This window comes from Ornithorhynchus anatinus, chromosome X1, assembly GCF_004115215.2.
Source record: "Ornithorhynchus anatinus isolate Pmale09 chromosome X1, mOrnAna1.pri.v4, whole genome shotgun sequence".
Classification (NCBI taxonomy): Eukaryota; Metazoa; Chordata; class Mammalia; order Monotremata; family Ornithorhynchidae; genus Ornithorhynchus; species Ornithorhynchus anatinus.
The window spans coordinates 36,505,129-36,529,112 of NC_041749.1; the positions used below are offsets into that span (position 1 = coordinate 36,505,129).

The window sequence follows — 23,984 nt, forward strand, 5'->3', positions numbered from 1 at the left end:
AAATAGGGTAACGAAAATATATACAGTTGAGCGGACGAGTACGGTGCTGTGGGGATGGGAAGGGAGAGGTGGAGGAGCGGAGGGAAAAGGGGAAAATGAGGCTTTAGCTGCGGAGAGGTAAAGGGGGGATGGCAGAGGGAGTAGAGGGGGAAGAGGAGCTCAGTCTGGGAACGCCTCTTGGAGGAGGTGATTTTTAAGTAGGGTACCAACCGTTGTCCTTTCCCAACTGCTTAGTACAGTTCTCTGCAAAGGAAGTGCTCAATAAATAAGATTGTTTTCTTGATTGAAATAAATGAATATGTAAATACCGAAGGTGATTTCACGGAATGGGGAGTGCTAGGCTTCAAGACTATTGGAATGATCCAGGAAGATTATTTGTCAAAGGAAACTTTGCAAATTAACAGTGGCTCAGAAGCAGAGTGGCTTAGTGGAAAGAGCACGGGTTTGGGAGTCAGAGGTCGTGGGTTCTAATGCCGCCTCTGCCACTTATCAGCTGTGTGACTTTGGGCAAGTCACTTCACGTCTCTGTGCTTCAGTTACCTCATCTGTAAAATGGGGATTAAGTCTGTTAGCCCCACGTGGGACAACCTGATTACCTTGCATCTACCCCCAGCACTTTAAACAGTGCTTGGCACATAGTAAGCACTTAACAAATACCGTCATTATTATTATCATTGTTATTTCCTAAATTCACTTTCTCACTTGCCTGGTTCTTGACTCTCTTTCTCCCAACCTCTTGCTCACAGCTTTCTCCCTCCCCTTCAAAACTGCCAAACCACACCTCTTCCCATCTTCAGAGCCTTCCTGAAATCCCACCTCCTCTGGGAGACCTTCCAACATTAGTTTTTCTTCTCCCCAGGGCACACGTTCCCAAATATCACCTCAGCACTTTCGCACTACCGCTGCACTTAAGCACTCACAACCACTTGTAGTATTTTTGCTACATAGCGATTTGTATACTTTCCAAGTGCTTTCTCTCCAGACCTATCTTTCCATTCTAATCTTCCCCCTATAAGTACATTATTTGTTGTCTGTCTCCCCCATTAAGTAGAAAATTCCCTGAGGGCAGGGATCATATCTTCTGCCTCTAATGTACCGCTGCCTCTGGAAAGCAGCAGTGGCCTAGTGGAAGGAGCTCAGGCCTGGGAATCAGAGGACCTAGGTTCTAATCCCCACTCCACCACTTAACTGCTGTGTGACATTAGGCAAAGTCACTTATCTTCTCTGTGCCTCTGTTACCTCATCTGTAAAATGGGGATTCAATACCTGTTCTACCTCCTACTTAGACTGTGAGCCTCATGTGGGACCTCATTATCTTGTATCTACCCCAGCGCTTAGTACAGTTCTTGGCATATAGTAAACACTTAAGAAATACCACAATTACTAGTGTATTCTCCAAAAGCACTTAGTACAGCACTCTATTTACACTACTGTTTGATTGCCCCGTGTATCCATGGTCTTGATAGAATTTGACCAGACCTAAGTGAAATTGTGCCGTTGTCAAAAATTAATACAAATGGAAAACATTCCCCATAGGACTAGTGTAGCCATCCCCTTTTATGATACTCTTTAAGTGTCTCGATAGTGCTATTGAATTTTACAGCCGGATCTACAGCATTTGGAAATAAAACTCCAAATGTTGACTTAAACTCTTCCCTTCTCCTCTCTTTCAAGTATTATGACTGACTTTCTAGACTGACTAAAATCCATTTCAATTTAGCGTAGTTAATTTAAAGAGTGCTAATATAAGGTGCCTTTTGGCTGAATAGTGTGTGAAAGATAAACCTTTGAAAACTAAATACTGTATATATGTGGGAAGCAGCGTGGCTCAGTGGAAAGAGCCTGGGCTTCAGAGTCGGAGGTCATGGGTTCGACTCCCGGCTCTGCCACTTGTCAGCTGTGTGACTGTGGGCAAGTCAGTTCACTTCTCTGGGCCTCAGTTACCTCATCTGTAAAATGGGGATTAACTGTGAGCCTCCCGTGGGGCAACCTGATTACCCTGTATCTCCCCCAGCGCTTAGAACAGTGCTCTGCACATAGTAAGCGCTTAACAAATACCAACATTATTCCCAAAACACTTTAATTCAGAATTTTTTCATTAATGATGTATATTCAGGGAATGTGTCTATTAGCTCTGTTGTATTCTCCCAAGTGCTTAGTACAGTGCTCTGCACAGAGTAAGCTCTCAATAAATACCATCGATTGATGTTTATGTTGATATTTGATTGTGTGACTTTGTTGTGTTTTTTAATCACTATTTTTCAATATATTTACAGTGTTTTAGTCCATTTTGGGGTGATATTGGAATGCATAGTTTCCCATGCTTTATTTAGTATTATTTTACATAATGCTCTACTTTCATGGCACCAATTGAAAGTGCTAATTGGGGTATAGCAATATTGTATTTCTGTAGGCTACTGATGCACGTGACAGATACATCGAATCCATGCCAAGTGAAAGGCGGATAGATGTAAATCCAGCGGCCCGATTAAACTTTTTGGAATGTATCTGCAAGTCTGATTTGAAGTCCTGGAAATGAGCACCAGAGAGCAGGGTGGTAAGGGAGGCTGTAAGAAAGGGTGTATTCTCATTTTCTCCCTTTTTTGTACTTGTTCAGTTGATCATGTGATCCCAGAACCTGAGTCCAGCCTGGCAGAGGCGTATGAGAAGTGGCGAGAGTGGGCAGATGGGAAGACTTGCTGTGACTATGCCCTGCACGTGGACATCACCAACTGGAACGACAGGACCAAACAGGAAGTGCAGACCCTCATCAAAGAGAAAGGTGAGCTGTAGGAAGCTATTGCCCCTTGCCCCCTTGACTTCTTAGCCCCTTTCCTTTTTGAGCCCTTTACAGCAACCTCCTACTTCCCTGCCTGTCCCAGATCTCTAAATTCTGGCAGCATAAGGTGTGGAGAGAGTAAAGCAGTGAGGGATTGTGAGTTAAGGACAACCTCGAAAGATGTGGACTGTATGAATATGGATTTATTCACACATTACCAAAAAACTAGGCCCAGTCCAAGAAAACACAGTTTTTGTAGTAAGCAAAAGGAGCCGAGCAGGCTGAAAATAGATTTAAGAGGGGTTTAAATGACTCAAAGACGAAAGGTCTGAAATTGGGTCTGAGAGAGAAGTTGGGGACGTAGAGGGGAACGTGAAGAGTTTAGAGAGGGACCATTTAACATCCACAACTTTACCCTTTCTTTTCCTTTTTTTCCCCCATTAAGGACCCGCTGGGGGTTTAGTTATCTTGGAATTGGGAGGGATCCAAACGAGCCTTGGCAAACACCAAGAAACTCATGGATTTTCCCCTCTACCTCTTGCCATCAGCCTTTGGCTTGATAGACTGGGAACTAATCACAAGCTGCTTTGGAGTTCGGGAAGAAGAAGGGGACTTGGGGGGGAAGGGAAGAGAATCATTTTGTTTAATAGGCCTTTACCCTGTTTTCCTGTCTCCTTTAGGAGTTAACTCCTTCATGGTTTACATGGCCTATAAGGACTTGTATCAGATGTCCAACACAGAGGTAATGTTGCATTATTTTCTGGCGTTTGGTGGCTTGTCTTTTCCGAGCCGAATTGTTGCGAATTGTTGCCATTTGCAAGAGTCACTAGATCATTTGGCTGGGGTCACTGTGAGAAAACCCAGAAACAGCAAGAACGCTGTAGCTAAGGGAGGCTGCAGGCCTCTCTACATGACTCCAGCCAAGCACCCTGTAATAGGAACCATTCCTCTCTGTGACTGTAATTTTGAACAAAAGAGGAACTGCTCCTTAATCAGCCACTGAGTCTCATCTTGGGCCCACGTGAAGCTGAGTGTGGATGATAGCAAGGAAGTATTTACTTTCTAACACAGCCTTTATGGGATCGATTGTACTGTGGCCACTGCTTTGCCTCAGAGATGGGCCAGTGGACAATGGATTTGGGGGCGGAGGGCGTGGGACTGAAGAGCTCTGAAAGGAGAAGCCAAATTCCCAGGTTTTCCCTTATCTTTTAAAAGTATTATTATTATTATCACTGTTATATTAAGTGATATATTCCCAGGTTTTCCCTTATCTTTTAAAAGTATTATTATTATCACTGTTATATTAAGTGCTTACTATGTGTCAAACACTAAGCTCTGGAGAGAACTTTCCAACTTCCCTTGTGGTTGCTCATTCCCTCTTCCTGGTCCTAGCTCAGCTTTGTTCAAGCAATAATTCCTTTCTCATGCCAGTTGCATTGGGATACAAGTTAGAACCTCAAGGAGAAAGACCTTCCTTTGGTCACTAAGAGTCTTTGAAGTTCATTCAGTCGTATTTCTTGAGCGCTTACAGTGTGCAAAGCAGTGTACTAAGCGTTTGGGAGAGTGCAGTATAACACCATCGGGCACCATCCTTCCCATGGCGAGCTCACAATCTAGAGGGGAATGTTCTTTTGGGATCTGCTGTGAGGTGTCATTGGTATCAGAGAAGCAGTGCTGCTTAGTGGAAAGAGCACGGGTTTGGGAGTCAGAGGACGCGGGTTCTAATCCCGGCTCTGCCACTTATCAGCTGGGTGACTTTGGGCAAGTCACTTCACTTCTCTGTGCTTCAGTTACCTCACCTGTAAAATGGGGATGAAGACTGTGAGCCCCACATGGGACAACCTGATTACCTTGTATCTACCCCAGTGCTTAGAACAGTGCTTGGCACGTAGTAAGCGCTTAACAAATACCATCATTATTATTATCATTATTATTATTACCTTTTTCCTTTCAGCTGTATGAGATCTTTAGCTGCCTTGGGGAACTGGGTGCTATAGCCCAAGTTCATGCTGAAAATGGAGACATCATCGCACAGGTAACATTCGCTCCCTCCTATCCTTCCTGACATCTTTCCCCGATCTGTTCCTTCCTCTCTCCTCACCGCCGCTTTTCCACTTACCTCCCTCCCTCTCACCCCACTTTCTCTCCCTCATCCCTTCTAACACTGCACTCCTATCTTTCCCACCCTGTCTTACGATTGGAGAAAATATTGTGGAGGTCTCTTACTGATAAGAATTTGGATAATATCTGAGCTTGGTTTCTTGTGGGAGGGCATTCTGTAGAGTGAATGGAGGAAAAACAAAAAGCAGGAGCTTTAAATGCTGGAGTTGGATGCAGAGCCCACAGTTCCCAGACAGTCCAGGAATGGGTCTTGAACACAGGCTATGGAACTGTCTGCCCCTCCTAATAATAATTATTATGGTACATCTTAAGTGCTTACTCAGTGGAAAGAGCACGGGCTTTGGAGTCAGAGGTCATGAGTTCGAATCCCAGCTCTGCCACTTGTCTGCTGTGTGACCTTGGGCAAGTCACTTCACTTCTCTGGGCCTCAGTTCCCTCATCTGTAAAATGGGAATGAAGACTGTGAGCCCCACGTGGGACAACCTGATTCCCCTGTGTCTACCCCAGCGCTTAGAACAGTGCTCTGCACATAGTAAGCGCTTAACAAATACCAACATTATTATTAGTATGTGCCAAGCACTGTTTTAAGCACTGGAATAGATGCAAGTTAGGTTGGACACAGTCCCTATCCCACTTGGGGCTCAGACTCTTATCCTCATTTTACAGATGAGGTAACTGAAGCCCTGAGAAGTGAAGTGACTTGCCCAAGATCGCTCAGCAGACAGATGGAACCAGGATTAGAACCCAGGTCCTTCTGACTCCCAGGCCCATGCTCTGTCCATTAAGCCACACTGCCTCTCCTAGTCACAATGGCGGGGAGCTCCATTGGAGCACGGAGTGGAAAAGAAATGACATATTGGGTCCCGTGGTACATCTGATAATCTCTCAGGGGGCCAGGAGAGTTCTTTCCCTCCCAATTTCCATCCTGCACAATGAGCTTGATGTATCCCTTGAGGCAGCAAGAATGGACCAGATGTGAGAGGCCATACCAGCTGGGTAACAGCTCTAATTAGTGCTTCATTAAATCTCGAGCAAGATACTCTTCTCCAACTTGGGGCCTTATTTCCTTCTCCTTTGATTTCCCCCAATAAGGGGGCCATATCTCCTTCTCCTTTGATTTCCATTGAGTTTCTGAACATGTAGATCGTTTTCAGTGATACTTATTGAGTGCCAACTATTTACTAGACATCTGGGAACTTTCAGAAGAAATATAAGTCTGGATCTCAAGCCCTGAGGTGTAGGGTGAGACAAGGAGACATAAATTGACAAATAGAGTAGAAATGAATGATTATCATAACTTGGAAAGTCAGTTAAATCAATCAAGCAAAATTAGATCTGGAGCAAAATTAGATTGATGGATCAAAATTATATCAATCGATCAAAATTAGATTGATCAAAATTTGATCAGTCAGAATTAAATCAATCAACAAATAAGAAAGCTTAGACGGCTAAGGGACCGGTATAATGGGAAGATTTGAGTTGGGGGTGAGAATCAATCTCGAAAATCCCTCTGGAGGAGAGCTTTGGAAGGGAAGGATTGTTTTGGCAAAGTTGAGTAGGGACCGTATTCCAGGCATGGAGAAAGGGTGAGCGATAGGTAAGAGAATCGAAAGGAAAGGTTGGTTAGCAGGTTTCCTTGGAAAGAATGAAGAGCTCAACCTAGTGTGTTGTAGGAAAAGGGAACAGATAGATCACAGAGAGCCAGCTAGTGGAGAGTATTGCAGACAGTGGACAGGAGTTTTGGTGTTTTGAAAATGTTACTTGGTGAGCCAGGGCATATAAAACAAACTTCCCTCAAATCAGGTGTACATCATGGTGGAAAGTCTGTCATTTCCCCTTCTACTGCCCTGAGAGATCTAGGCAGATGGTCACGTGAGGATGGTAGTGTTGATGACTGTGGTGGAAAGTTAGGGAAAGGAGAAGGTTCAAGAGAGGAGGAAGGGAGTCCAGTATGGGTCATCAATCTAAGATGCCAGTGGGTCACCCAGTCTCACCAGGAGATGGACTAATGACAGTGTTGTAGAGCGATAACAAGAGGTCAAGACTGGAACGGGAGATTTGAGTGATAGATGCAAATGAGCTGCCGAGAGCCCCGAGAGAGTTAAAGAGGCTAGTGAGCCCCAGAACTGAGCCCTGAGAAACAGAGTTAAAAGGAGAGAAAGAGGAGCCAGCAAATGAAATGAAGGAACAGTTGAAGAGTTAGAATGAGAACCAGTAGAAAGTTGTATCTCTAAAACCAAGGCCAGTGAGGTGTTTCAGACAGGATGATCCACCAGACCAAAAATAGCAAAGATGGTTAGAAAAGAGAAGAGGCCATTAGAGTGCACCAGGAGACACTCAAAACTGATTTCAGTAGAGTGAAGATGAAATCTAAATTGAAAGGTGTCTAGCAGAGATTTAGAAGAGCAGAAGTGGAAGCAGGAGGTGAATCAGACTACTAGAGGAGTTGGGGAAGGGAAACCGGAGTGATAAGGGGAGAGTACTTTGGTGTCAAGGACTGTTTTTAGTGTAAGGGAGACTTAGGGACGTTTAAAGACAGAGGGGAATTCATGATCATTGTGGTATCAGGTAAGCACTTACCCTGTGCCAAGCACTGTACGAAGCTCTGGGATAGATATACAGTAGTCAGGTTGGACAGAGTCCCATTTCCACGCGGGGCTCACAGTCTAAGAGAACAGGAAGACAGTCTATTTAATCCCCATTGTACAGATGAGAAAACTGAAGTATAGAGAAGTTGATACTTGCCTGAGATCACAAAACAGGGAATTAGGCCAAGGCGAGGAAGAATTTGTAAAGAGCATGAAAGAGGGGAGGAGGATGGAAGCCAGGGTTTTTATAGGTGAAAGGAGATGTGTTAGTTTCATAAGTAGATCTGAGATCTTTGGGAAAGCAGCTGTGAATAAAGAATGGGGACATATGGTAAGTTGAGGAGGAAAAGCAAGTCATGAGAAGCTCAAATCTATTGGCCTCAAATCTTATTAATGAAATTGTTTCCAAGGAATTAAGGAGGGAGAAGAAAGCTCTCTAGAGATCTAAGGAGGGATTTGAAGAGTTGAAATAGTCGATGGGGAGCTGTGGGCAAGGGAGTCGACTAGGGAGGAGCAGTAGCGTTATTTTGCAAGTGAAAGGACAGAAAGACTAAATGTTTAGTGATAGAGGTCAGCTTGGTTTTTGGATTTCTGCAAGGGTCACTGGAGGAATGGTAGAGTGGAGGAAGTGACTTGATAGGGTGATCTAGGAGTGGGAATTGGTGGGTTAGAGTTAGGGGAGGAATGCGGGGGGAAGAGAGGTGTCTTGAGCCTTGGGAGAAGTGGATTGGAACAGGGTGCCCGAGGGGGCAAGATAGATTGGGTTAAGTGGAGAAGATCAAGACCCCTGGAGTTCTTAATGGGAGCCGAGGACAGATTTGGAAAGGGATTGGGGGTGGGTGAGTGGGCGAGACAGGGACTTGTGGAATGAAAATGGCAGTTCAGAGTTAGGGGGAGTAATGGAGGTAGATCTGTGTTGTTATGTTTGAGGACTAAGGTTTGTCCATTTTGTGTGTGGCCAGTGTGCTGTGGGAATACAGAAATGAGCGGAATAGAGCGTGAAACTTGGTAATATTGACGTACAGTACTGTGGAGGGGATAGTGATTTAAGGTGACAAGGTCTTTCAACTTTTGGACTTTATATGCCATTGTGAAGAGCATCAAAGTCTGGCACTGAAGAGCAGCTCCACGTAGGGTTAAGTTCTCTGGAGTCGTATCAGCTTTTTTTTCCGGCTTGGCTGTGGCTCCATCTGTGAGGCCTGGCTCCAAGAGAGCCGTAACTCCGGCTACATAATGGTTAGACTTGCCCTTCTGAGACTGTGATGAAAGAAGTGAGCTGCTCCTGCCTATTTAGGGAGGCTGAGTCTAATCGGGCTGAGAATTTGGGAAATCCCTTTGGGGGATTGAATATCTTAACAGCCTAGTGCCATCCCTCACTCTTTCCCCTGTCTGCCCTGCACCACTTAATAATAATAATGTTGGTATTTGTTAAGCGCTTACTATCTGCAGAGCACTGTTCTAAGCGCTGGGGTAGACACGGGGAATCAGGTTGTCCCACGTGGGGCTCACAGTCGTAATCCCCATTTTACAGATGAGGTAACTGAGGCACAGAGAAGTAAAGTGATTTGCTCACAGTCACACAGCTGACAAGTGGCAGAGCTGGGATTCGAACTCATGACCTCTGACTCCAAAGCCCGTGCTCTTTTCCACTGAGCCACACTGTTTCTCACTTCCCCACCCCTGTACCCCTCCATCTTTACATTAAAAAATCACAAATATTTCCTAAACGAATATTTGCAATTTCTAGCTGATGCTATCCTGAAGCATTTGCATGGCAGGCTGTATGTTTGATTTTAGTGAAATTTTCCTTTAATTTTCTTGCATTGTTTCATCTCAATCATTTACAAAGATCTAGTCTAAATAGGTTGCGATGCAATAATAAGCTGAAATGTGTGGAAAGCTTCAGCTCATCAGGTTGATCTTCTTATAAAAGAAAATGTTTTCCCAACAACCCGTTATGATTTCCTCCATCTTAGCATCTGTTTGGTTATAGCATCCACTGTTTGTACATGGCTGTGATGATGTGGGGCGTTAAATGAATGTGTTTTTCTCACACTCCAATGGTATCTGCCCCTGGAATGTCTTAAATGGAGAACACCGTGCATAATCTTTGATAGAATTAATGCTTCTGCCTTAGATTAGCACCTAAAAGCACCTTATGGGACAGGGCCTGTTTCCAACCTAATTATCTTATTTTGGCTCAGCTCTTAATTCAGTGCTTGAAATATAGTAAGCATTTAACAAATGCCACAATTCCTATTATTAGTAGTGGTAATAATTTGTGACAGAATTTGAAATAAGCATAAGAATAAGCAAATAAGACAAAAACATGATTTCTATCTCTAGGAAACAAATCTTCCACTCCATCCATTCTTCAGGCTTTCCCCGCTCTCTCCTTCTAGTCTGGATCAGCTAGGGTTTTCTTTAGGATAAAGGTTTCTCTAGTTAATACAAAAAGGAAATGATGCTAGTATATATTTTAGAAATCAATAGTATTTTCACCTGGAAAGTGATGCCCTATTGCACAAATTTTAAAAATACTTTGCAAATCCAATTGATAGTAGAAATAACTTGCAATGTTTCCTATCTGTAAATTCAGTCAAAAGGATTTTTATAGTATTTGCTCACCAGAGAGATAATAGCTGCCACTTTCTGCACCCTTAGTGAATATCAGGTGCTTCTGCTATCATGTGCACCATCTAAAGTGACTTCTAAACCTCCAAAATAACGATGATTGTGGTATTCATCTAGCACTTACTATGTGCCAAGTCCTGTGCTGAGCAGTTGAGGGAGATAATCAGGGAGATAATCAGGTCCAACATAGTCACTATTCCACATGGGATTCACGGTGGCAGTTGGTGTGCTAGGGGTGATGGGATGGGTTTACTTAGCAATTCAATGCAGGCATACCGTATGTGGAAGAAGGCTAGGAGACAGATGGCCAATTTTTAGCATCAAAGTGACATGCGTAATTAGCAATTCCTAAAAAGAACAGAACCCTAAAGAATGTCTCTAAAGAATGAAAGGGATTATTTATCAGCAGTTGTGAGCTGTGTATTTTGGGGACCAAGAGAACCCAAGTGTTCAAGGGGGAAAATGATCCAATGTACTCTTGGACAAGCCAGAACAGAAGTTTGCAAATGACCTGACCGCGAGTGCCGTTATCCTGTCTCTGAATCCAATCTGCCTCCAGCCGCCAAGTACGAAAGACTTCTTTTTCTGCCCCCCTTGCCGGAAGCAGAACAGTGAAATTCCAAGACCAAACAATTTCTTGATAAACTACAATTACAATTACCATGTAATTCAAAGCATGACTGGAGAAGCCCCCTAAGCTTGATCGAGAATGTTTTTTCCTCTTTCAGTAACGTGTGCTTACCAGATATTATGATTCCTAGGTGAGAACTTTTCATTATGAGTGTTTTGATGTAATCTCGGGAGGGGGAGAAAGGGAGGAATCCAGAGAAGCATGGTGGCTTGGCTTATTATAATTGGCAGATCTAAACAGGCACTTTCTGTACTGATTTTCCATGGGTTAAATGAGGAGGATTTTCCATGGGTTAGTGCAGGGGGAGGGCAATTTCTTTGAACCCCTGAACTGCTCAGTGGTTTTCTGACTGTCTGTGGACCTGCTGTCTGTGAAAGGCCAGGGAAGAGAGGGGTGTTTAAGGTACACCCCGTCCTTCTGGGGCACCTCCTTTCCCGATCCCAAGACAACCCTAATCAATCAATCAATCAATGGTATTTATCGACCACTATTATGTGCAGAGCACTATACTAAGCACTTGGGATTGTACATTAAAGTAGAGTTGGTAGGCATGATCCCTGTCCACAAGCAGTCTACGGTCTATAGGGGGAAACAAATTAAAATAAATTACAGATAGGGGAAATAGATTATAAGCGTATGTTCGTAAGTTTGTACAGCTAGTCACCCCATACACACACTGCAAGGTTGACGATTGCATCCACAGATGGCAGAAGTTGGGTAAAAGTAGATGATTTCCAGAAAAATTGGATCTAGTCTCCAAATAAAAGACCACTGTCTAATCTTCTCTAGCAGCGAACTGTTTCACTTGCTCTGAGAAACCACCTTAAGTGTCTCAGATTTGCCTATTGGTATTTCTTCAGGACACCGATTGGCTTTCTGAAACAAAAAAATTAAAAGACAAAAATTCCTCCATTTGCTGCCTTAGTCTTCTTCATCTCATACATCTTCTTAGTTTGAAGCTCGCTTCCAGATTTTCCCCATGTTAACTGTTCATTCTCTGTCTCGTTCATCTAGGAGCAAACCAGGATGTTGGAAATGGGAATCACTGGTCCAGAAGGTCACGTGCTGAGTAGACCAGAAGAGGTAAGCAGGACCTGTCGCCCCAGAGACAGGTGGTTTTATTTTTATGGCATTCGTTAAGCACTTTCTATCTGGTAGTCACAGTACTAAGTGCAGGAAGTTATTGGAAGCCATTATTCATTCAATCGTATTTTTTGAGCAGTTACTATATGCAGAGCATTGTACTAAGTGCTTGGGAAGGTACAGTACAACGGAGTTGATAGGCATATTCCCTGCCCACAACAGGTTCCCAGTCTAGAAGGAAGCAGCCTTTCTTTCAAGTCCCTATTAGTGATGCAGTCAGAGTGAGTGGTTAAATCTCCTGGAATACCCACAAAGATGGGAGATTGAGGTGATTGGATGAGTGCGAGAATCAGACAGGAGTCCAAGCATCACCTGAAAGGCATTTGCTAAATTGTTATCCAGATTGGAGGGGAGCCAAAGAGAAGTGTTGCTCTCACTCTTCTAGTCTCCCCCGAAGTTCGACTACATTAATGGGAGAAAGGGAGATTGCCTGTGGTTTTATGTGTCGAATCAGGCAGCTTTGCCATTCTGAGTCAGGTCCGTAATCCATCGGGCCCTGGACTTGGTCTCTGACGGTATATCAGGACTCCTGGACACCCCTCCTCAAGGCTATGGTTGTAATATCGTTCAGTCAATCAGTGGTATTTATTGAGCACTTACTGTGTGCAGAGCACTGTACTAAACACTCGGAAGAGTACAATACACCAGAGTGAGTGGACACGATTCCTGCCCACAGTGATCTTACAGCCTAGAGGGGGAGACGGACATAATTAGAAATAAATAAATGAATTTTGGGAATGAACATAGATGTTGTTGGGCTGAGAGTGGGGTGAATGTCAAGTGCTTAAAAGGTACAGTTCCGAGGCTACAGATCCAGGTATTATCTAACACATTTAACTTTTCTCTCCAGTGAGTCAGAAGGTCATGGGTTTTAATGCCAACTCCCCCACTTGTCTGCTCTGTGACTTTGGGCAAGTCACTTCACTTCTCTGTGCCTCAGTTCCCTCATCTGTAAAATGAGGATTGAGACTGTGAGCCCCACGTGGGAGAGGGACCGTGTCCATCCTGATTTGCCTATATCCCCCACAGCACTTAGTACAGTTTTACAGAGATCTCCTCCAACCCCGCCTAGCTGCGGCTCTCACTGATGATGTATTTCTCTTCCCGTTCTAGCTGGAGGCTGAAGCTGTGTTCCGGGCCATCACCATTGCCAGCCAGACCAACTGCCCTCTCTACATCACCAAAGTCATGAGCAAGAGTGCTGCTGACCTCATTTCACAAGCCAGGAAAAGAGGTCTGGCTCTCCACTTTCTGCCTTCACTCCCTAAGCCCCTTGCTGCCTATTTATCTCAAAAGTTGTTCTAAGAATAGAGTCCCTCTTATAACTCCATTGTTCACTGAAAGACCTGTCTCTCCTTCCAGTTGCCGATAATTGGGCCTGTACCACACATCCCAAGGTCTCTGCAGTTAGTAACGGTGTAGTCGCTTTCCACGGATGAGTGTAACACTTCCTGTTTGGCACCGATAAAAATGCTTCTCTGAAACTCTGCTTTTCTGTCGGCAGGGCAGAATGGGAAATGGTCATGTAGAGGAAATTCCTAATTCCTGTATCTTTTGACCCTGAAACTCCTTCAGGCAGTGAGTAAGGCCACAAGGAAATTAGGAAGATTGCCAATGCTGTTTAATGGATCTGTGGGCCATTTAAGGTGCCAGTGTGTATTTTAGAATTTCTTAAGTTTCTGAAGTAGAATTTGGTATTTTATGGGGGAAAACTGGAAGTCCTTGCAGCCTCAGCTTCTGGGAGGGTGTTTGAGGATCTTCTCTTTTCCATAGATCACCAGGAGACAGACAAGGTTTAGAGGGAATGAATGAGTAAGAGTTCCTTACCTGCCCCTTATCCAAAATGACACCTGTTTCCAAAGTCTTCACAACCAACACAAGACCAAGTTTCCACCCAGCCAATGGCCCTGTATCTGGTCCTGACTCCTCCAAAACGGCTTACTTCTTGATTTGATTCCCAGTCCTTAGCTTAAGAAATACTAAACAGCCAACAAGCAGAGAAAGGAATCTGCATGAGAAGGCTACTGAGGGGCTGGGGAAGGCTCTATTATATGCCTGGAAAACCAGAAAGTCCCTTTACTTTCATGGAAGATGCTGGACCTGTGACTTCCTTGGCTCTGAAGCCAGGTCAGGAGGCCTGACGACACCTCTCCTCCATCCCTGCATCCATCTTTCTTCCCTCCAGGAAACGTGGTGTTTGGTGAACCAATCACAGCCAGCCTGGGCACAGATGGGACCCACTATTGGAGCAAGAACTGGGCCAAAGCGGCCGCATTCGTCACCTCCCCGCCTCTGAGCCCCGACCCAACCACCCCTGACTACATCAGCTCCCTACTGGCCAGGTAGGTGCCGGGGGACCCAGTTCTACTACAGTAAAAAGCAGTGTAGCCTAGTGGATAGAGAATGGGCCTGGGAGTCATAGGACCCACGTTCTAATTCTGGCTCCACCACTTGTGGCTTGGGCAAGTCACTTAACTTCTCTCTGTGCCTCAGTTACCTCATCTGTAAAAGAGGATGAAGACTGTGAACAGACTGTGAACCCCACTGTGGGACATGGACTGTGTCCAAACTGATTAGCTTGTGTCTACCCTGGAGCTTAATACAGTGCCTGGCACGTAGTAATGCTTACCAAGTACCATTAAAAAAAAAAATGAACGAGCTGGTGACTGAAGACTGTGGGGCGAGAGGCCAAGAAAGATCGGGGATGCTGACTCTACTCCTATCTATCAGTCAATCATCAAAAATATTTATTGAGTACTTACTGTGTGCAGAGCACTGTACTAAGTGTTTCGGAGAGTCTGATACTTATATAAAGTGGACCGTGGAGTTAGAAGGTGAGAGGGCGGCCAGTGGAAAGTGACTCAGTGGATGGGCTTTCACTAGAACGATGCTTTGAGGGATAAATGGCTTAGTGAGTAATAGAATAGAGGACCTGAATGAGCTTTGATTTGAATTGCTGCTGTGGTATGAGTGGAGCTGACCCAAAGTAGATCCTAGACAGATAAATATTTAAAGCCTTACTGGATAGAGCTTGGATCTGGCTCCTTCATGCTTGGAAAAGGCCTTTCACGCCTGGAATTCTGTCAAAATTACCAGCATCCTGATTAAACATTTTGGATGGTGAGGACATTGTATACCTCCCCTCTTGGGGACAACCGTAACTCACGGTTCCTCAGCAAAGGGCCGGGAAAGGATGCTGGTTTTCAGTCAAGCAGTCATATTTACTGAGCAGTTACTGTGTGCAGAGCACTGTGTTTACCCCTTGGGAGAGTACAATACAACAGTCGGTAGACCTGTTCCCTGCCCACAATGAGTTTATTTTATTGTCTGATGGTTTTGAAGTGGGTATTGAGGCTCTCAGAAATGTAGTCACTAGGTTTCTCCTCATCATAAATGAGCTTCTCCCCTCTACCTCACTTGCAGAAAGCCTCTGATCACTGCCCAGGAGTCAGGCAGGCGAACCCAGAGAGGATCTGGACCTGTCTTTCGGTCCCTGGGGCTCCCTTCTTGTTTCTGCACTCATTCCATATCGATTCCTGGATCTGGGCCAGTTTCCTTCTTCGTAGCCATCGAGTACCTTCCTTCTTATGTTCGAAGTCCATTCCATCCTCTCAGCCTGCTCTCCCCGATCCACAGCTCCCTGACAGGATGAGAGTGGAAATTGATACAATGAATACATCCGTTCCTTGCCATCCCCTTCCCCTCACCATCTCTGCCAGTGCCATACTCTAAAAGAATCAGAAAAACAGTAACGGGTAGCTTTTCTCCCTGCTCTGCAAGGGCCTGGGACCCCTCAATGCCAGAGATCTGTACAGCAAACCATCAACTGGGGAAGCAGTGTTGCCTAGTGGAAAGAGCACGGGCCTGGGAATCAGAAAACCTGGGTTTTAATGCTGGCTCTGCTAGTGGCCTCCTGTGTGATGCTGGGCAAGTCGCTTCACTTCTCTGTGCCTCAGCTTCATCATCTGTAAAATGGGGATTCAATATCTGTTCTCCCTCCTACCTAGACTGAGTCATTCATTCAATAGTATTTATTGAGCGCTTACTATGTGCAGGGCACTGTACTAAGCGCTTGGAATGTACAATGTGGCAACAGTTAGAGACAATCCCTGCCCATTGACGGGCTTACAGTCTAATCGGGGGAGGCAGACGGACAAAAACAGTAGCAATAAATAGAATCAAGGGGATGTGCATCTCATTAACAAAATAAATAGGGTACAAAATAAATAGGGTGCAATATAAATAGGGTATGGGACATACCATATGGGACAGGGACTCTTTCTGACTTGATTAACTTGTATAATAATAATAATAATGATGGTATTTGTTAAGCGCTTACTACGTGCCAAGCACTGTTCTAAACTCTTGGGTAGATACAGAGTAATCAGGTTGTCCCATGTGGGGCTCACACTTTTAATCCCCATTTTACAGATGAGGTAACTGAGACACAGAGAAGTTAAGTGACTTGTCCAAGGTCACACAGCAGACAAGTGGTGGAGTGGGGATTAGAATCCAAGTCCTCTGACTCCCTAGCCCATGCTCTTCCCAGTAAGCCATGCTGCCTCCCTCAGTGCCTATCTATCACCAGCACTTAGAACAATGTTTGACATATAGTAATTAACAGATACCATAATAATAATAATACATAATAACCACCCCAGTAGCTCTTCAACCCGTTACAGAGGGTAGTGGTCAGAGACCTGCCGTCCAAGTGCTTTCTCCAGGGTCAGGATAGAGAGACTGAAGGGCAAAGACATAATGATAATAACAGTAATAGTAACTGTGGTATTTGTTAAGTGCTTACTATATGCCAGGCACTAGGGGTAGATACCAGCTAGTAAATTGGACACGGTCCATGTCCCACATGGGGCTCACAGTCTTAATCCTCATTTCACAGATGAGGTAACTGAGGCACAGAGAAGTGAAGTGTCTTGCCCAAGGTAACACAACAGACAAATGGAGTCGGAATTAGAACCCAGGCCTTTCTGACTCTTAGGCCCATGCTCCATCCACTAGAACCCTTCTCCATTTATATTGAAGGGACAGGATTCAGGCCCTCTATTCCATCCAAGCCAGCCTATGGGCCTCCTTCCGTGTCCATAAATCTAAGGTATATATCCTGGCTCGGGCCTCAGAATGCTTATCCCTGTCCTCCTGCTGGGGCCGCCTGGCCCGGATCAGGATAGGCTCAGCAAGGACAGGCCATCCCCCCTTCCCTGGCCTGGCCTTGTATCTTGCCTCTCACTTGGAGCCTTTCTGCCTGGACAGCGGTGACCTGCAGATCTCAGGAAGTGCCCACTGCACATTCAGCACTGCCCAGAAGGCAATTGGAAAAGACAACTTCACGGCAATCCCGGAGGGAACGAATGGAATCGAGGAGAGGATGTCTGTCATCTGGGACAAAGCAGTGGTGAGGGGCCCGGGTTGGATGGAAGGGACAAGAGGGGAGGGGGGACAGTGCACAGGACGGGTGGGACAGGGTGGGGAACGTATGGTTTTGGGCTTTGGGAACCCCACACTTGTCCCCCAACACGGGCACCATGTTGGCTTTCCACCACCACCGTTTTGTAGGAATCTACTTGCGGAAGAGAGGCAGAATGGCCTAGGGGGAAAAGCATGGGTCAGGTAGTCAGGAAATCAGGAGATTAGTACTACCACTGGCTACAGTGTGATCTTGGGTCAGTCAGTCAACCTTGCTCTCCCTCAGTTTTCTCATCTCTAAATCAGGGATAAAATAATCTTCTCTCCCTACCTCTCAGTTAGTGAGCCCCATGGGGTTTCCCCAGATCCTAGCACAGTGCTCACTACATTGTAAATTCTTGGGTCATTTAAGCACTTATCTGCCTAGCTCTGGTTTCAAGAAGGCTCTTACTGATGTCTTCCCTGAGAGAGTCTGTTTTCTCAAAATGTGCCTGGGAGGAAATGGTCAGAGTTGAACTCTATAGTGGATCCTTTTTCTCCGGGAACAGAAGAGTCCAGTCAATCAGTCATATTTATTGAACACTTACCGGGTTCAGAGGACTGTACTAAGTGCTAAGGAGAGTACGATAGAACAATAAACAGACACCTTCCCTGCCCACAACAAGCTTATAGTCTAGAGCAGAAGACAGACGTTAATATAAATAAATTACAGATATAAACATAAGTGCTTTGGGGAACACTAACAGCCTTAGCAGATACCTACAGTAGGTGACCGCCCGCAATTTATCCTGGACTTTTGGAGTTTCCCCTGCAGCCTTGTGATTTTTGAGCAGTTTCAAAACGTGTGGGGGACAAAGCAGCTATCCATCCCAAGGCTTTGTGGTCTCTGATCAGGGTAGACTCTCACAAATGTCACAGGCCCATCTCCTGGTGGTAGTTTCCCTGCTGAGCTAATAGCCAGTCATTTGTTCCCCCCGCAACAGGCTACTGGGAAAATGGATGAAAATCAGTTTGTAGCCGTGACGAGCACCAACGCGGCAAAGATCTTCAACCTGTACCCCCGGAAGGGGAGGGTATCCGTGGGGTCTGACAGCGACCTGGTCATATGGGATCCAGATGCCGTGAAGATAGTCTCAGCTAAGAGCCACCAGTCGGTAAGTTATGCTTGGGGGAGTCCGAGAAAGGGGGACTTTGGACTCGAGGCAGGATTGAGGGTCTCCCGGGATGAGGTTGGGGGTGTGCTAATAAGTGCCAGTTTTCTCATATCGAGTAAAGGGTCTGAAAGCTGGAAGGGATCTTAGAAAGTGCGGAGGGTGGGAGGGGACAGACTTTTCATGGTGTAGACAGGGACCTGATAATCTTCTATCTACTCCAGCATTAGTACATAGTAAGTGTTTAGCAAATACCACAATGAAAACAATAATTACACAGGAAAAAGCAAGCAAAATGGAGTCTACCCAGCAATTCAGTAAAGAGTGTTTGGTGTAATTAGTTCCTGTGACGGAGCATGGCAGTTGCAGAAGCAGCCTGGCCTAGTAGGTAGAGCGCGGGCCTGGAAGTCAGAGGACCAGGGTTTTAATCCTGCCTCTGCCACTTTGCTGCTCTGTACCCTTGGGCAAGTCACTTCATTTCTCTGTGCCTAAATTACCTCATCTGCAAAATGGAGATTATGACCGTGAGCCCCATGTGGGACATGAACCGTATCCAACCTGATTAGCTTGTGTCTATCTCAGTGCTTAGTACGGTGCCTGGCAGTAATAAATAAAAAAAGAGCTAACTGGGCTAGAAAGCCACCACTTGGAATCTGTCTGTCTTGATCCCGAAACTGTCAGGACTGGTCAGAGACCTGATATAAGCCAATCTGGGAGCCCAACTCAGAGAGTTCTGGACAGGTAGGGATTTTGAGGGCTACAAAGTTGGGGGAAGAGTGAAGCAGGTACTTCACTACCTATTTCCATACCAAGGCAGCCCCAGCATGGGAGAAGACTCATAAAGTCATCCCTCCTCAACTTGCAGGGATCATTCCCAAACTGGTTTTGGAACTTTCCAACCAGTAATCCCCAAGATCTGCATCTTGGCGCCAAGAACCATCCCAGGGCCCCTCACTGCCCCAAGGCAGGTGCATCGTGAGCTTTTCTTGATTGTTTTTTCCTAAGCTACTAGCTGTCATCAGGGCCAGCTGCAGGACTTGGAACTGGGGCCCCTCTAAAATGGTAATCCCCAGGTTCCCATACGGGCATCTCCCCATTTTTCAGGCTGCAGAGTACAATATCTTCGAAGGGATGGAGCTGCGCGGAGCCCCCGTGGTAGTCATCAGCCAGGGCAAGATCATGCTGGAAGATGGGAACCTGCATGTGACTCAAGGAACCGGTCGCTTCATTCCCTGCAGCCCTTTCTCGGACTACATCTACAAGCGCATCCGAGCCAGGAGGGAGGTAAGAGCGCCTAGCTCTCCTCAGGGAGAGACGATCGTTGCGGTGGGGTGGGTCTGGGATAGGGAGAGATTATGAGAGACAGTGCTAGTGGGAGAAATGTCTGCATTCTCTGAGTCGGGATCATTTGACGCCATAGGAGTCTTGTGGTTCAAGAGCCATTCGCAAATGTCCCCCTTTTCCTCTGAGAAAGCTTGTCTTTAAACCCACTTTCTCCCCAGTGAACATAGTCCTCTCTGGTCCTTGGCCCTCAGGGGCTAGAGAAGAGAGAGAAGGGGTAATCATACCCACTGGGCATATTGTCAGAGTGGCAGGGCCCATACTCTGATTTTAGGGGCCCCACCCATTAGCGTGTGTGCTCTTGAGACCCTCTTTCTCCGAATGCAGATGGCAGAGATGCACGCGGTCCCAAGGGGCATGTACGACGGGCCGGTGTTTGACCTGACCACCACACCTAAAGGAGGCACCCCCGCGGTCTCCACCAAGGGGTCTCCTACCCGGCAGACACCCCCCGTGAGGAATCTCCACCAGTCGGGATTTAGCCTATCGGGTAAGTGTGAGAACAGCAGTGCTGCCCATCATCATGGCCTGGTTGTTAGAATACAGGCCTGGGAGTTAGAAGGTCATGGTTTCTAATCCTGGCTCCACCACTTGTCTGCTGTGTGACGTAGGGCAAGTCACTTCACATCTCTGGGCCTCATCTGTAAAATGGAGATTAAGACTGTGAGCACCATGTGGGACATGGAATGTATCCAAACTGATTAGCTTGTGTCTATCTCAGTGCTTAGTAAGGTGCCTGGCACATAGTAAACACTTGACAAATATCATTATTATTATTCCCAGACTGGGGAAAATGTTGATTCGGTCGGGTGGCTCCTGTCCAGTGAGAAGCTCCAACAAGAAGTCTAGAAGGTGATCTTTTCGGAGGTCCCTCAGGCCATAATGCTGCAGTGGCCCAGAGTCCTCTGGGGCCACTGGGGGCTCGTAACGGTTTTGGGGACAGCCCAGCCAATGTTTAAGCATGCCAAGTGCCTCATTAGCCAGCCCTGTGGAATCAGGATTTTGGGTTCCTGATCATTTGAGGAAAAGGATTATGGAAACAGAGCAGCAGATAGAGCCTCCCCACCCCGCCCCCCAGTCCCCAACCAAAAGGAAATGGTGGGAGAAGTAAAGGAAAATAATCATTTATATTTCTCGAGTGTTTTCTGGGTGCAGAGTACTGTACTGAGTGGTTGGGAAAGTACAGTAGAGCAATATAACAGAGTTGGTAGACACATTCCCCGAAAATGACTAGGACCGTCATGGTCACTCAGAGTAGGTTGAGGTTAGCGACAGACACATCCAGAAAACCCGCTATAAGCAACCTGGCAGCTTGAACCCAATAGGCAGAATAGTATTCATACAGTCATATTTATTGAACGCATATTTACTGTGTGTAGACCACTGTACTAAGCGCTTGGGAGACTTCGGTATATCAACAGACATAGTCCCTGACCAGAACGAGCTGACAGTTTAGAGGGGGAGGCAGGTAGTAATATAAATAATAATAATGTTGGTATTTGTTAAGCGCTTACTATGTGCAGAGAGCACTGTTATAAGCCCTGGGGTAAATACAGGGTAATCAGATTGTTCCACGTGGGGCTCACAGTCTTAATCCCCATTTTACAGATGAGCTAACTGAGGCACAGAGAAGTTAAGTGGCAGAGCAGGGATTCAAACCCATGATCTCTGACTCCCAACCCCTTGCTCTTTCCACCGAGCCACGCTGCTTCCCCTAAGTGCATAAATGCATTCTGTTCTTCCATTACACTTATTTTCTCCATACGTGTTGGATAGATTGCTATTGGGGAATATATCTGGATAGAACAAGACGCAGGGTCCGAGGGAACAGTTATGAACATACGTTACCTGGGTCCAGGGACACAAATAACGTGGATTCATCAGGACTGTAACCCTGGCACTGTAGGAGGACTGAGTGAACTTGCACAGACTGACTGATTGCTTGGGGACTGTGGGCAAGTCACTTAACTTCTCTGTGCCTCAGTTACCTCATCTGGAAAAGGGGGATTAACTGTGAGCCTCACGTGGGACAACCTGATTACCCCGTATCTACCCCAGCGCTTAGAACAGCGCTCGGCACATAGTAAGCGCTTAACAAATACCAACATTATTATTATTATTAATTCTTAACCACCCTTAGGCATACTCCAATAGGAGGAGGAGGAGTAAGGGAGTTGAACCCCGTACATTAACCTGGCTTTTCCCTCACCCTTCCCTACCTGTACTCTTTTCTCCAACTCCAGGTACCCAAGTGGACGAGGGAGTCCGTGCTGCCAGCAAGCGCATCGTAGCTCCTCCCGGAGGCCGTTCCAACATCACCTCCCTGAGTTAAATCCCGGAGAAGGAGAAGGAAAGGAACAAGAGAAAGAGTGAAAACCAAAATGGTACCTGGGTATTTAAGAAGGAAAGCGAAAACACTTCGGATTGAAGAATCCTTAAGCCTTAGGTTTCTCAAACGCTTCTCTCTGCCACGCTTTAACGCTGTTGCTTTGTTCTTCTGTTCATGCTGAACCTCCATTTTTATTTCTCCACTTTCATGCATGCAGTCAAGTCCTTCATTCAGGGTCTGTAACGTGTTGAGCACTCGTGTACTGCCACATTTCAAGATGGGGACGGACCAAGCTGGGATAACGGGAACCAAAAAGAGCATAACAGGTCTCTTGGGATGAGGGAACCCAAGCAGAAGGGGAGGGGCGAGGGGCGGGGTGGGGGGTGTGGAGGGGTGGTGGCTGGGCTGGGGGATGTGGAAGGGGAGGTTGTGTATCGTGTCAACGTGCTTCTGTTTCTCCTGATGCCGGTCAGGCTTGGCGGCTGTCAGCTCATCACGGGCCCCCGAGACCCCTCGAGAGTCCGACGGGGTCTCCTTTGAACAGCCTTGTCACATTGCCTCATGTTCGCTTTTATTACTTTGTACATTTTATTAAAAAACAAAAAGCAATCGTCCCTCCCGTCTGCTTTGATCACGCCGGTCCCTTGGGTTGTTTTCCCCGGGGTCTTCCCCGTTGCTCTGGGGGAGATGGGACAGGGGATCGGAGGGAACTTCTGTTTTCTACCCGTCCGGCCTCTCTGCCCGCTGACCGGGCAGGTTAACCAAGGGAAATGTGGGGAAGCTGTGTACAAACCACACCCGCCATTTGAATTCCATCCAGGTGGTCTTTTGGAGATCTGTGATAGAAAACACCACCTCTTAGGGGAGAGGCACCAAATCTCTCTAAATGGGACCCTCGGGCACCGCCGAGGCAACCAGAATAATAAAAATAATGGTATTTGTTAAGCCCTTACTCTGGGCCAAGCACTGTTCTAAGCGCTGGGGTAGATACAAGATAATCAGGTTGGACCCAGTCCCTGTCCCACACTGGGCTCACAGTTTTAATCCCCACTTTACAGATGAGGTAACTGAGGCACAGTGAAGTGAAGTGACTTGTCCAAGGTCACACAGAAGACAAGTGGTGGAGCTAGGATTAGAACCCATGACCTTCTGACTCCCAAGCCTCAGCTCTATCCACTACACCATGCTGCTTCTCTAAAGCAGCGTGACCAAGTGGAAGAAGCCACGGGCCTGGGAGTCAGAGGACCTGGCTTCTAATCCAGGATCTGCCAATTGCTTACTGTTTGATCTTGGGCAAGCCACTTAGCATCCCTGTGCCTCGGTCCTCCTGTCCTCCTTCCTGCTCAAACTGTGAGCCCCAAGCGGGACCGGGACTTGGCTTGATCCTGTAGTCGTCTCTCTCGTTCAACCTGCAATTCAGTCGGCCATAAAGCACACTGGCCTAATTTAAAGAGCCTAGGCCTGGGAGATAGAGGACGTGGGTTCTAATCCCAGCTCCATCACTTACCTGCTGTGCAACCCTGGGCGAGTCACTTCACTTCTCTGTGCTCCAGGTCCCTCATCTGTAAAATGGGGATTCAATACACATTCTCCCTCCTACTTAAACTGTAAACCCCATCTAGGACATGATTATTATGTATCCAGTGTTTGTATAGTGCTTGGCACATAGTAAGCACTAAACAAACACCACAATTATTGTTACTACTACAAACAACAACACAAGTCTCTTCAAGAACACGAAGCCCTGAATTACAAGACAACTCTCTGCAGTTACCGGACCGCCACCCGTAGGCACGAGGCAGTAGCTTTCTCCCTCAGTAGCTATTAACCCCATGCACACAGATAC

At 46.2% G+C, this 23,984-nt stretch overlaps 1 protein-coding gene across 1 annotated transcript in view; it reads left to right on the forward strand.

Moving 5' to 3' along the window:
• DPYSL3 (dihydropyrimidinase like 3) overlaps nt 1–22,752 on the forward strand; it is a 52,538-nt gene extending 29,786 nt beyond the window's left edge. Inside the window, exons 4-14 of the mRNA XM_007666397.4 lie at nt 2,618–2,782; nt 3,460–3,521; nt 4,734–4,814; nt 11,768–11,836; nt 13,010–13,130; nt 14,082–14,238; nt 17,165–17,306; nt 18,301–18,471; nt 19,573–19,752; nt 20,137–20,299; nt 22,053–22,752. Of these exons, the coding sequence (XP_007664587.1) occupies nt 2,618–2,782; nt 3,460–3,521; nt 4,734–4,814; nt 11,768–11,836; nt 13,010–13,130; nt 14,082–14,238; nt 17,165–17,306; nt 18,301–18,471; nt 19,573–19,752; nt 20,137–20,299; nt 22,053–22,141 (1,400 nt within the window). The 3' untranslated portion in view covers nt 22,142–22,752. The remainder of the gene's footprint in view (nt 1–2,617; nt 2,783–3,459; nt 3,522–4,733; nt 4,815–11,767; nt 11,837–13,009; nt 13,131–14,081; nt 14,239–17,164; nt 17,307–18,300; nt 18,472–19,572; nt 19,753–20,136; nt 20,300–22,052) is intronic.
• The last annotated feature ends 1,232 nt before the right edge of the window (nt 22,753–23,984 follow it).